The 12,497-nt window shown below is 45.2% G+C and overlaps 1 protein-coding gene across 7 annotated transcripts in view; it reads right to left on the bottom strand.

The window, feature by feature from the left end:
* The window catches only part of BCL11B (BCL11 transcription factor B), a 96,091-nt gene that overhangs the window by 46,309 nt on the left and 37,285 nt on the right, over positions 1-12,497 (bottom strand). For 4 of the 7 annotated variants that reach the window (XM_068682799.1, XM_068682800.1, XM_068682802.1 and 1 more), the window contains exon 3: positions 7,186-7,401. The exons of the other annotated variants lie outside the window; for them this stretch is intronic. In XM_068682799.1, the coding sequence (XP_068538900.1) occupies positions 7,186-7,401 (216 nt within the window). The remainder of the gene's footprint in view (positions 1-7,185; positions 7,402-12,497) is intronic. 7 annotated transcript variants of the gene reach the window in all.

Genomic DNA, 12,497 nt, shown 5'->3' with positions numbered 1-12,497 from the left:
TTTTTATGAAGCACTCAGAAAAGGAAAAAAGGACCCAGGTCGTCTAAATGAGGCAACTCTGGAGGGACAGGAATAACTTCTTTGCAGAACCATTCTCTGCCCTAAACCTGAACCACACCAGAAATGCATGATCCAGTCCCTCTATAAAAATAAATAAATAAATAAATAACATAAAATATAGCCATTTCACTGCAAAATGTGTAATGGCCCACTCTTGCTTCTACCTTTCCTACTCTGGCTTGTGAACTGAAGAGCAGTCCTCATCACAGCTACCTACACCATACACTACTGCTTGCCCTACTTTCATTGACACAGAGCATTATATTTGTTCACAAGAGTTCTGTCTCTGTGCACACAAACAGAACAGCCCAGTTCACTTCCTGGCACAGACAAATACACAAAAACATCCGCATGTATCTGACAGAAAGAGAGGAGAAGTGATGACAAAAATCAGAATGGGCAGAAGAAGACTCCATCCTGAATATGCCAGGTGAGGCTGTACAAGTGAACTGTTTAGCATATGCTATGTACAAGTAAATGGCAATTTACTGAGGAAAAGAAAGAATAATTGCAAACATTTATGCCTCATACATGTGTATGAAACAAAAAATCTCTTAGAAAGCTTGCCCAACCAAAAGGCAAGACACCTGACAAACACTACCCCTAATTTTGTCGCTTTGTAGGTGATTGCTTCCTTCCTTCTCTTCCTGCATTTGATTTCTTATCTTCTTCAGAAGTGCTCACCAAGAGACACACAGACAACTCCCTGAAAAGGGTGGAAAAGAGGTGGCAGCAGGGAGAGGCTGGTCCTATCCAGCAAACCACCCACCAAACACAAAAGCGATTCCTTGCCATTTGCTGAGTACAAAGATGCATCGTACCACAACTTCAAAGCCAGGTCTGTTCTTCCTTCAGACAGCTGAGGTGTTTCTGGATGTATTGGCTGTTGATAGCCATGGCAGTGCCTGAGCCTTGCCTACTGTGCCCCATTAGAGTAGTCTTTATTTATGCTGGTGTTTTCTGGAAAGTACTGCACAAGTGCCAAGAAAAGAGAAGACTCTGATTTGTTTGGGTCTTCTGTCAGAGTAGCAGGCAACCTGCCATCAGCGGTGCCTCTTTGTAACCAAACTACTCTCTCCCTTGTAAAGTACTGATACTCTCAAATATTTCATGAATCAAGAGGAAAAACAGGGTGTTATTACTGATGTGAATGACAAGGCACAAGAAAGGAGCCCTGTAAAAATAACTGCTCAGTGAGAGAGACCAGAAATGTCCATCCTTGGCTTTCTCCCAACCTCACCTTTCACCTCACCTCCCACCTGATACCAATGAAGCACATTTGAGCTGTAACAAAGATGGATCAGTTGCTGCGCAGTTCCCTGGTGCTTACCTAGACAACAAAGTCACCTAGTCCTAACCCAGTCATCCCTCAGCAAACTCTAAAAGGAAATAAATTCATCCATATCAATAAGTAAATTATAAGAGCACCTTCATCCATCTTGTTCCTGTATTTTTAAAATTTGATTGTGGCCAAAGAACTGCTGGCTGGAAATTACCCTTCCCCCAGCTTGTGCATACACCCTTTAAAAATGCAAAATCTAGCCCTCTATTTCAATATTTCTGATGTCAGTGACCGGTGTCGGCTCTCCCCATACAGTAACTGCTTTAAAGCGCTGCATACAGCACTGCATTAAAAATTAATTACACATGCTATTTTATTGATAGTGCATAATGTAATGAGCACCAGCTGTGCTAAACATCCAAACTCCTTTTTAAGACAGCTATAAAAAAAGAAAGAAACTGCACTTCCAAATGCTTCTCCTGTCAGAGGAGAAAAACAGCAACATCTTGGATGGATTTGAAACAGGATTCTTTGATTTAGCTCTCCATTTGGAGCGTTTGAAGAGTTCAGGCTCTTGGGCTCAGCATAGTGGTATGCGATCGAGTTAACTCTCTAAATGTTGGACCCATTGTCTTTACTGCAGGCAATGTTTCTTGCACCCTTTTGTCTTGAGACTACAAGATTCAGTTCCACCCGTTAATATTGCAATTAAGAGCTTTTCATTTTCCTTGGATGTCTGGAAATTGCAGGCATCCACTTTAAAGCACCTTTAAATATCTCTATTGCCCCTGCTGGTTCTTAACTTTAGGTAATTAGGACTTACAAAGTTAGAGTGATAGGGCGCCTGTCTAGAACAAAGCCTCAGCCACACGTAAATTGCCAGTGCTGCTGCCCCATGCAGCACCCTAATTTTAGCTGCCTCTTTGCTCTGTTAAGATACCTTCGTTACCTCTTGGCAAACCCACCATCCAGTCAAAATATATAAGTTTGCAATTAGCTACGTCTCTTTTGAGTTTAGATCTGAGTTTAATATCTGGTGAGAAAGAGAGCTGCACAGACAGACAGGTCACATATGATTTTAATACTTGGATAGATGGATGAACACAGAGATTGATAGATAGATGAAAAGATAAATGCATACATACAAACTGATGCATATCTGTTTTTAGCACATACATCTCTCACACAGCCCTGCACTCTGTAAGTACTGTGCACAATGTCAATTCTACTGTAGCACGCACTAAATATTTCACTAAAATAAATAAATACATGTAACCATGACTAATAGGGCACCTCTCCTGAATATTAGCCAGGTACTTTAAGCAAACCTTTTCTTTGTGGAAGAAAATGAAAAAATACATTTTTAAAGGGTGTCAGGGAAGCTGCCTTCAGTCTTTGTCTGCCCTCTGAACCATATACCCAAAATATGTCTTTCTCCTCTCAAAAAAGCACCATAAGCTGATCAGAATTTGAGTTTTACTGGATTATTTTTTATATTATTTTTTTTTTAAGATTCCACTCAGCAAAAAAATTAGGAGTAATGTATCAGCCATCGTCCTGGGACTTGATGAGTTGGGAGGTTTTTGCTGGATGAGTTTGCATTCTCTGCTCTGATTACTGTTTTGTTTTCCATTGATCCTCCTGTGTTAATAAAACCCAGTCTGGAGTGAACAAAAGCTTGCTTCTTGTTCTAGTAAGAAATGTGCCGAGCACATACCATATCATTAACATAAAAGTTTTTGAAATAATACTGCTTTCTAGACAGCCTGTATTAATTGCAGCAAGCTTTTTACAGCAGGGTGGTCTAATCTAGCTCTTCTTATTGGTTGATTCCAGTTATAAAACCAGCACAAAATGAATACTGTGATGTACTTGAAGAAGGAAAAAACATTCTTTTAAAACCTATTATTTACTCGCAGGTACTTCTTTTATCTTTATTGCCACCTTAACCTTTGCTAAGAAAACAGAAATGATGCAGTAAGTAGAATTTCAGCAGCCAAGTAAATTGATATTAACTTTACAAGATGACCGTGTGATTTTCAGAATGTCCTAATGACTAACACAGCTGATTCCTTGAATTAAAAGGAGCTTGTTCCACTCTTCTGAGCTATGGCCCCATGCCTTCCCCTGTTTTAGCCCTTCAGCTTCACAGCCCTGTCCATTAATCACTGCTGTCCATGGCCATGCCCGCTTGCTGTTTTTATATATGCAACTAAGTATCATAATTGCTTTCCACCTCCTTCCATCAGCCTACATGTGGGAAGCAAGCAGTTTCGCTGGTTGGCTGAATGTATGTGTACTGGGCAGATTTAATTATCTTTACAGAGATATATAAAACCCTCGCTCATGGGCCCAGGTCCAAAGACTTTGGATCAGGTTTGTATCTGAACACAGGCAGAAGGGATAAATTATTGTCTGTGGCACTGCAATCCACTTTGTCTTACACCGATCAGAGTTCCTTTCCTGGGGCTTTTACACGGTAGGATCTTCAGGGCAGGGACTTTTCTCTTTGGAGAGCACATTGTAAAGTGCCATGCACTTCTGTGCTGAGATTTTCAAAGCTCGTTTCTCGTTAACTTTAATGGGAAATGGGCATCCAAATCTCTTAGGCAGCTTTGACAATTTAAGACTTAATGTACAGTATTAATAAATCAGCATCATAAAAAGAGCCTTATGAAGATGTATTGTGAAAAAAGAGCCCCACAAAAAGCATTGTAGTGTATGTGTGTATGCATACAGGCATATACTTTTCTTTACATAATTACGTCTCTCAACAATCATTTGCATGTCTCTGTTATGCAGAAAAACCTGTGTGCATTTTACAGTTACTCTAAGCAGTTGCAATTCATTGAAATGAAATAAAAAGCAGGCTCAGAAAAGCACCCTAATCTGGCAAGGGGTAAAGCAAAATGAATGCTTTGCCCATTTATATTTTAGATCCAAGCTACACAACCCTGTGAATTTCATGACTCTATTCCAACTTCTAATTAAATAGGCACTAAAAACATTTAAACAGGAGAACCCAATTCAGCAGACAGAAGCCTCTGAGGCAAAAATAAATAAATAAATAAAGAGACAGGGAGAGAGACTTTTCCAGTGGCAGATATTTTAAAAAATCACATAGAAAAAAACATAGACCTTCACCTGCACATTCCTCACCCTGCGGTGCCTTGAACACAAAGAAAGGAACAAAGACAGGAGGGACTGCACTGTCAGGAGAGGTGCTGGAAACCAAGCGGACTTCCCAGCATCATTTGCTGTGATCGAAGCTGTTATCAGCAGCACATTTCCTACAAATCACAAACTGCTCTGGACGAGGCAGAGGGCTTCCCATCTGCACAGCTAAATGCTACTCGGCTGTCTAGGCAATCGCTCCTATCTAGGTCCAAGATTTACAAATACAACTCTTCCACCTTCAGACCCCAAACCCAGCAGGTTGGGATCCCCAACGCAAAACTGCTGGGCCTGATCTGGTAGTGCCTCACAGAGGTCTGGGAGTACCTGCAACTTCCAGCCTTCAGGGTCGCAGCCTGCTTGAGAACTACATTGAAAAACTCCAGGTCCTGCATTAAATGAATGCTGAAAAACAGGAAAGGTAAGAAATGATGAAGGAGGAGAAGAGGCGGGAACTGTTGATGGCTTTTGTTCAAAGAAGGAAACAATTCCTCAGAAGCAAGAACGGAGCTGACAGAATAAAAGGCTAATCAAGTCAGAGAGACAAGCAGATCTCTAAAGCTGTAGCAAGTGACTATTGTAAATGGCTATATTAAAAAAGAGGGCACAATGCAGGGATCATCACTAGATTATTAGTCAACACAAAGAACTCACTTTTCTTTCATTTCCACAAAAACATTTTGAGCGCAAGAAAGATCCTGCAACTCCTGCTACAGGGTTTAAAGCATGCCCAGGCTCATTTACTAAAGGAGCTAAGAAAGGGTTAAACAGATATAATCTCCTTTTCAAGGGAAGAAAATGCTTCTTTCAAGCAGAGCTTGACCAACTACTGTCATAAACATGTATCATGCACTTTGATATAACCTATTCTCTAAGTGCCACAGACTGCAGCAGTAATTACAGGAAGCCATGATAACAGGTCTCTCTCTCCGCAGAGCTGGCATCCTTCTCCCAGCAAACACACCACTCTGAAAACTGGCCCTGAACAACTCTAAAGCGAGAAATGAAAGTATGTAACACACCAAAGCATCGCTCTCCCACCTCCTTTAATCAGTCATTCCTTCCTTCCTTTTTAGTTTTGCTTCCTTCCCTCCCCACCGGCTGTTGGCATCAGGAGCAATGGGGAACCAGGGCATCCAGTTTGCTCTTACAGCTACCTGCCTACCAAAGGCACCTGCGTGCATCCTGTGTTGGTAAAGACAGCAGGAAAAAGGAGATCAGTTCTAGTTTGCTTTACCAGCTGGGAAAGGGGGGGAAGCGGGGCACCTATATGATTTTCTCATTCAGCATTCACCTCTCAGAAGCCCATCTCCACACCGTTTGAGGCCAGCTAGTCAGCCCGATAAGGTCAGAAAAGCAGAGCTCAATGAGAATAGCATCCCACCATGCTGCATATGGTAGCATGGATGAGAAATCACACCAGGTCCAGGGGCGTCACGCATTGCTGCAAGCCCAGCACAAGCAGCTGGGCACAGGCTGAGCCCAGACAGGAGGCTTGGGAGCCTTCCTCGAGCACCACGAGCTTCACCTGGGGTCCACAAATTGAGACGTGCAGGGACCTTCTCGTGAGATAGAGCACGCTGCTGCAGTACCACTGTTAATGTAAAGAAAAAAGTTGACCAGAGCTAACTTTTGCTACTTTAGGGGGACAGGAGGAGCCACAGGCCAAAGGCTTTACTCATCACAGTCCTTGCTGTCTCTAATGTCCTCACATATTACTTATCCAGCACCATTCTGGGAGCTCCCTATTAAAGCTCCACACGCATTAGCGTGAATGAGGGCTGCAGGATCTGGCCCACCACAGCTGGACTCCACCATAAGTGCATGCGGATTTCACCACAGCTGTATTTTCTTTTAAGCCCCCCACCCACCCCCCCATTTTCACCTCTCCAGCCTGCAGTTCACCACAGCCCCAATCTTGCAACTGAGCCACACTCAGAAACACCCACTGATTTCAAAGAGATCGCTGGGTCTGAAAGGATGGGGTCTGGCAACCGTATGGCCGTGTCCTCTTGGGCTAGCTCAGCGCGCCCTCATTTCCACATCACTTTCCCCTCCTCACAGTGACAAAAGTCAGGCATCCAAAAGGAATAAAGGAAAAAAAAAGCTGCTGGGGGAGAGGGGAGAGATGTGTGGCAAGTTACCAAGGAGCATTTTCTCAAAGCAAGGGAGAAAACTTCATGGAGCACATACATCCTGCGTGCACATGGGCTCAGAGAAAAGCCTTTAATACGAATGATTAGGGAAAAAAAAAAGGGGGGGGGGGGGGAAGGGGGAGACCTCAGATGTTAAATGTTATCCAATTAAGCTTAAAATAAACAGCCCAGAGAGATGAAATCTTGATACCAGGGTATCACATTCTGCAAGGAGTCTCAGACATTTGTTCACAACGTGGCACATACGGCCCGGCAGCGGCCGCTGGTGACATCTGAAGGTGGGCAGGCAGGAGGGGAAGGATGGAGGGAGGAGGGAGCCACACACCCCTTCCCGCTCCCCATCCTCTGCCAGCACGGGGAGAGGGGCAGGAGGGAGGGCAGGGAGTGTTTGGGACATTTTCACTGCCTTCCCCACATAACCCAGGGAAGGCAGCTCTCCCACAGCAAAGATGACATCACTTGGCAGCACTACTGACCTTCAGATAGCAACAAAAAAAAAAATGTTTCTATTACCTGACAACTGACAATGACATCCAAATGTGCCTGACGTCTCAGTCTGAATCTCAGTCTGAGTCCCGCCAACTGAGACTGCACGTGCACCACAGCAGGGCAGGCTAAGGCAGGGCGGGAGAGAGGCCAGTGCGCGGAGAGGTGACGTGATGACGGATGTGTGAGGGTGGGAGGAGGCAGCTATGGGAGCCCCCGGCAGGTTTGCAGGCCTGGACGGCCCTGGAGAAAAAACAATAGAAAAAACTGTCAGTCGGACCTAAGTTTGAAGGGACAGAGGAGGCATCATCAGGGGGAACGGGTGAGGCGGGGGCTGGCTGCCTAATGCACTACGCGCTTGCTCTGCACTGCTCCCTGGGGAAGGAGCCCTTGGGGCTCACGTTGGGCTGGGGAAGAGCAAGAAGGGACCTGGGGGCCCTGCGAGCCCAGCTGGGGGCACAGAGAGGGGCAAAGCAGGGGCACGGCTGGTCCTGGTGCAGAGGAGAGCCAGAGGCGGCGAGCGTCGCCACCAGCACTTGCTCAGGGACCGAATCAAAAGGGGGATTATTGTTTTACGGCTGTGTTAATGCATTTAGCTGACACAAAACCGGGCAGGCTCTCTGCCGAGCCGCTGCTGAAGCGGGCTTGACACACCAGCGCAGACAAAGTGCAGTGACTTGGAGCTCAAATGGCTTCGGAGGGGTGCCAGGAGCCGAGCTCCCAGAATGAGGCATTCACGGGCCACTGTGCTGCCCGCCCGCCTGAGCCACAGCCAGTTGTGCATTTTGCATGCCCCCATTATGCAGTCCGCTTCCCTGTCGAGCCTGCGAAGAATGGAGCAACCTTTTTTTTTCCTGGTAGCTAAAAAAATGATATTGTAACCTCCAGCTGTATTATTTATTTTTAACCCCTCTAGGAATCACCTGCCATTTCAAAGCTGCCTTTAGACTTCTCTCCTGCTCCACTGGAAACGTGCACTCCTTCTGGCACTAGTCCAGACGGAGCTCCGTGGTTTTGAGAACTCAAACACAAGCCTTACATATCGATATACACCTGCACAAATACAGACAGGCACAAACAGACATGCACACGCAGAATCAGGTAAGAGCCACATTTTTGGCTGGCGCGAAATCAGCAGAGTTCAGGGGGAAGTTGCAAGAACAGCACCGCTCTGCATCCCACCCCATTTATTTAAAACTGCCCTCTCCGCTTAATTATTACATAAAGGGGAGCTACTAATCAAGGGCAGTTTATAAATGAAGATATGCGGTGGACTGGTCACCATTAAAAAGCTGGCATTTGCCAACAGCTACCGCACAGTGGTAGGTCAGAAACCACAGTTTCCCCCTTTGTTTAGATCAGGAAATACATGTGCTAATTGTGGGGTATCTTTTGGCAAATGCTCTCTTCTTTTTTCTAAGGGTGGTGATTCTGTCTTTGCACACATGCACGCCTTGCATACACGTGCAAACACCATGGCAGCAAGGAGAAATATGTTCACCCGTGCTCCCTTCGACCCTAGAAGAGCAATGTTTCGAAGGGAGGCTGTCCACCTCAAGGATCCTGGTTCAGAAACCAGGCCTACGTGTTGATCTGACAGCTACACATGTGAGGCAAACGGGGATACTTCATCCTTGGCACAGCATCCAGCGCTCCAGTCTGCAAGGACTGCATTTGATTTTGTCGTTTATCTTAAATGGCTAAGAGACCACCAGAGCAAAACATTTGTGTGAAGCTTTTGCCAAAACCACAAGTGAAGAGTCTAAATTCCCTGTGTAAATACTTGAGCTTCAAGCATCAAGGATAAAATTTGTGCTCTTTTGTGAGGACTGGTTTTAAATAGAAGCCATCTCTGTGGCGCATGGAGCAAGGAAGGATTTTTTATTTTGGGGGCTCAGTTGCCTGGCTTTTGCAACTGTTTTGATCTCCCTGGAAATGCTACACAGGCAGGTAATGATAACTACTATCTAGACTGTACTGACGTTGCATTTGGGGTAGAAATGTATGCTAGGCACATGGAAATGGATGTCAGACACTGATTTCTGTATGTTCTGTAATACACATGAATAACAACCTTTTTCATGGAACAAAACTTAACACAAATTACCTCCAATTACTTAACAGTTGTATATTATATTCTTGATGTAATAAAAACAACTAGGCTGGACAAGACAAGGTTGAGCTGCCTGGGCACTTATCCTTGCTGGGAAAGCCGTGAGCTTGAAATCTGGTTTAGAGTTGGACCACAGCTGCATCTCAGATGGCACCTAAACATGTCTCCGGCCCTGCCACGACAAAAGAGCCAGGTCTTGCTTTCACTGAGTCCCTCCCAAGTCATGATGCCATATTACAGCCCTCAATAGGGTTTGGAAGCAGCCTGTCATACAGAGAAGCACATGAAGCCCACCAAGTCCACCAACAACCACAACTGCATGTTGTTTTAATGTGGAGGTGCATGGGTCCTAGCCCGCAACCCTACCCTGAAAGTGACAGCCCCTCCCCTAGTGCTGGTGGGTCCCACCTTTCTGTTAGCAATGAATTTGATACAATCTGCATATCTCTGAGATGTATAAGAAGATGCTAAGAGGTCACCAAGAGGGTAAAGAGTGGCCCTCCCTACTCTTATCCAGTACGTTTCCTCTAGTTTTGAAAGGAAATTAAAATTTCAAACAAGAGGTTTCTAACCTCCGGGGGAAAGGGATCCTGTAAGAGCCTTCCAAGAGAGGTAGTGGGGGCAAACCAGCCATCCACTTTAACTAGGTGCCTACTAACTGTATGGGAAGGATTATATGATCTGGTTTCCAGTGAAGGGATGGAACAGAAGATGTCACTCAGAAGGCTTTTTTTTGTCCTTTCACTTATATATCAGGAAATTTAAAATGTGCCAATCTAGGAAATAAATAGGAGGGAGAAGAAGAATGGACAAAGAAAGACTGGCAGATCTTTAAGGAGTCCCACTACCTCTCCCTGAAATGATAAAACCGGTGCTGTCAGACCAGAAGGCTGAGTCTGCCCCTACAAGCCATTGCAAACCAGGCAATTCTTTATTTTCCTTGCTACTACTTCAGGGTTTGCTTCTTTGTCACGGATAACAGGACGGTCCTCTAGAACCAGATTGATTGGCAAATCATGAAGAGGAAAATTGTATCCACTGCCCTGGAGGAAAGGCGTGGAGAAAAGGAGCACTCCACCGTTAGGTATGCAACACTTCTTTATAGCTATAGAAAGGGTAACAGTGGAACTCTGCAATGCTCAGCTTGTGTTTGCTAAGAATATGCCCATGTTTTACCTCTCTAGCTCCTCTTCTACGGTATTTTTCGCCAGATAGCCTCCCTATTTAAAGCTGAACATGAAGATGAGGGTTGTGCGTTTCCTCAGCTTAACTGCTGCAGGTAATGGACATACACAGACTGAGCAAACCAATTAAAACATACCCAGCTATGGGTAGACAGACAGATAGCTGCCATCCTAAGGTTGTGCAGGACTTTTCTACTCAACCCATGCAGCACCAGGTGAGGGAAGGGAGCGAGTCTCTGTAATCCTATGACAGATTGACTGCACCACGTTGCACACTCATTTCAAAAAGCAAACACTCCCGCAAGCACCTGCATGTCACACAAGGCACAACGACAACCTGCAAGAAGGGAAAGCAGACAGCAAGGACAGCAGTGCAATCTTACAGACTGATCTGGAAAAACAGATCCATTTGGGGTGAATGTGTGCACGCATGCAGCTCTCTGTCTCTCCATGCACACTGCCATGATGTGTAAGGTTTGAGTCTCCTCTTGGGCCAGCACCATGAAATCATCCACCTGCACTGCAGATCTCAATTACATATTCTGCATTCATTCTGCACGGATGCGAGGGGGAGTTTTGCACATAGCATGAGTGTGGTACATGCACAGGGACTGTCACAGTGCAAATAAAAGATCTGCATTGCTGATAGGAAAGGAGGATTTTGTCCTTATGCTTTAAAGAGGCTCAGCACATACTCACTGCCTGCACATGTCACTAGCTCCCAGGTTGTGTTGACTCCCAGACACTGCTAAAAGTATTTTTTTTTTTGCTCTCTGCTATTTTTAAACTTGCAAAGAAGAAAATAAGGCAAATTGGACATGACCCCAGAAGATGGAAATGAGCATAAGAACCTAGATGAACGTGACAAAAGCCACAATCAAGGCATAAATTGCATCCTTTTGTTGTCCCTCTCCCTGAGCCTAGGCATGACTGGCCATATGACATGGTATATGTAAAACATCGCGCTCTTCTGGCACATCTGCAGAAAAGTGCCCAGGCAAAGCACAAAGATGGGGCTGCAAGCAACATTCACAACGTCCCATCTCAGACTGAGGACCTGATCTTAATTTAAGAGATCTTGTTTTATACCTCATGTTGTGTGCAAATGCAGCCGTGTGTAGCTGTGTGGCTGGTGCATCCCTTGGGGTGCTGTGTGCTTGCTGGGAGGGTGACTGCATGTGTCTGCACGGGCAGACGGGCAGGTGCACACACAGACGTGTAAGCCACTTAACAGGGCACGAACCAAGTTTTTGTGTGTCTCTCTGTGCCTGTCTGGTGATGGAAAATCAATCAATGGCTGGTTAAAGACTAAAGCTCAGTTCCATTATTAAAAAACTCTCTCTTAATAAAAAGAAAAACATCTGTTCAAACAGTGAACAGCTACAAATTCAGAGCGCAGGCTGCAGCCTCATCCCTTCCCTGTGCCCATCGTGTTCAGGGAGAGTATTGCAGATGTTCTGAGATGGGTTTTACATGTACCATTGCAGCAGCCTTAAACAGACACATCCAGAAGTGAAAGACAGATCTATTCACTAATCTTTCCAACAGATTTTTTCCAAGCTTTTTCTCAAACAAGTTGTCTCATCTGTATTATACCATCTCACACAAACCATTCCCCCATGGTGTTATATCTTTCTACCATGTTTTTTCACACAGGCACCAACAGGACTGAAGGAACCAAATGTGCACAGTACACGTGCACACACACACACCTATGCACATACACACATGTTAGTGATACAGAGGCAGAAACGTTTGCACAAGCAACTAGGAGATCAACGAATGCCCACCCTGCAAGGGGCAGACATGCAGCATCCCCCAGTAAGGGCAGAAGGACTCTGCGATATATGCAGGCAGGCTGTTACACACACTCATGCACAGAGCCCAGCTCGTGGCCAGACACACCTGCACGCCAGCCCGTACCTTGTCCCCCTGCACACACAGCGGTTTTGGAGCAATTCCCCCGCACCGGTTCATGATGCTCTGCTAAGACTAAAACTTTTCTCAAGCTGAAAATGGAAAGGCTGCACTGGGGAGAGAAG

Source organism: Anas acuta, chromosome 5 (assembly GCF_963932015.1).
Source record: "Anas acuta chromosome 5, bAnaAcu1.1, whole genome shotgun sequence".
Classification (NCBI taxonomy): Eukaryota; Metazoa; Chordata; class Aves; order Anseriformes; family Anatidae; genus Anas; species Anas acuta.
Note: the sequence above shows the minus strand (reverse complement) of the source record. Positions and strands in the feature narration are given on the sequence as shown.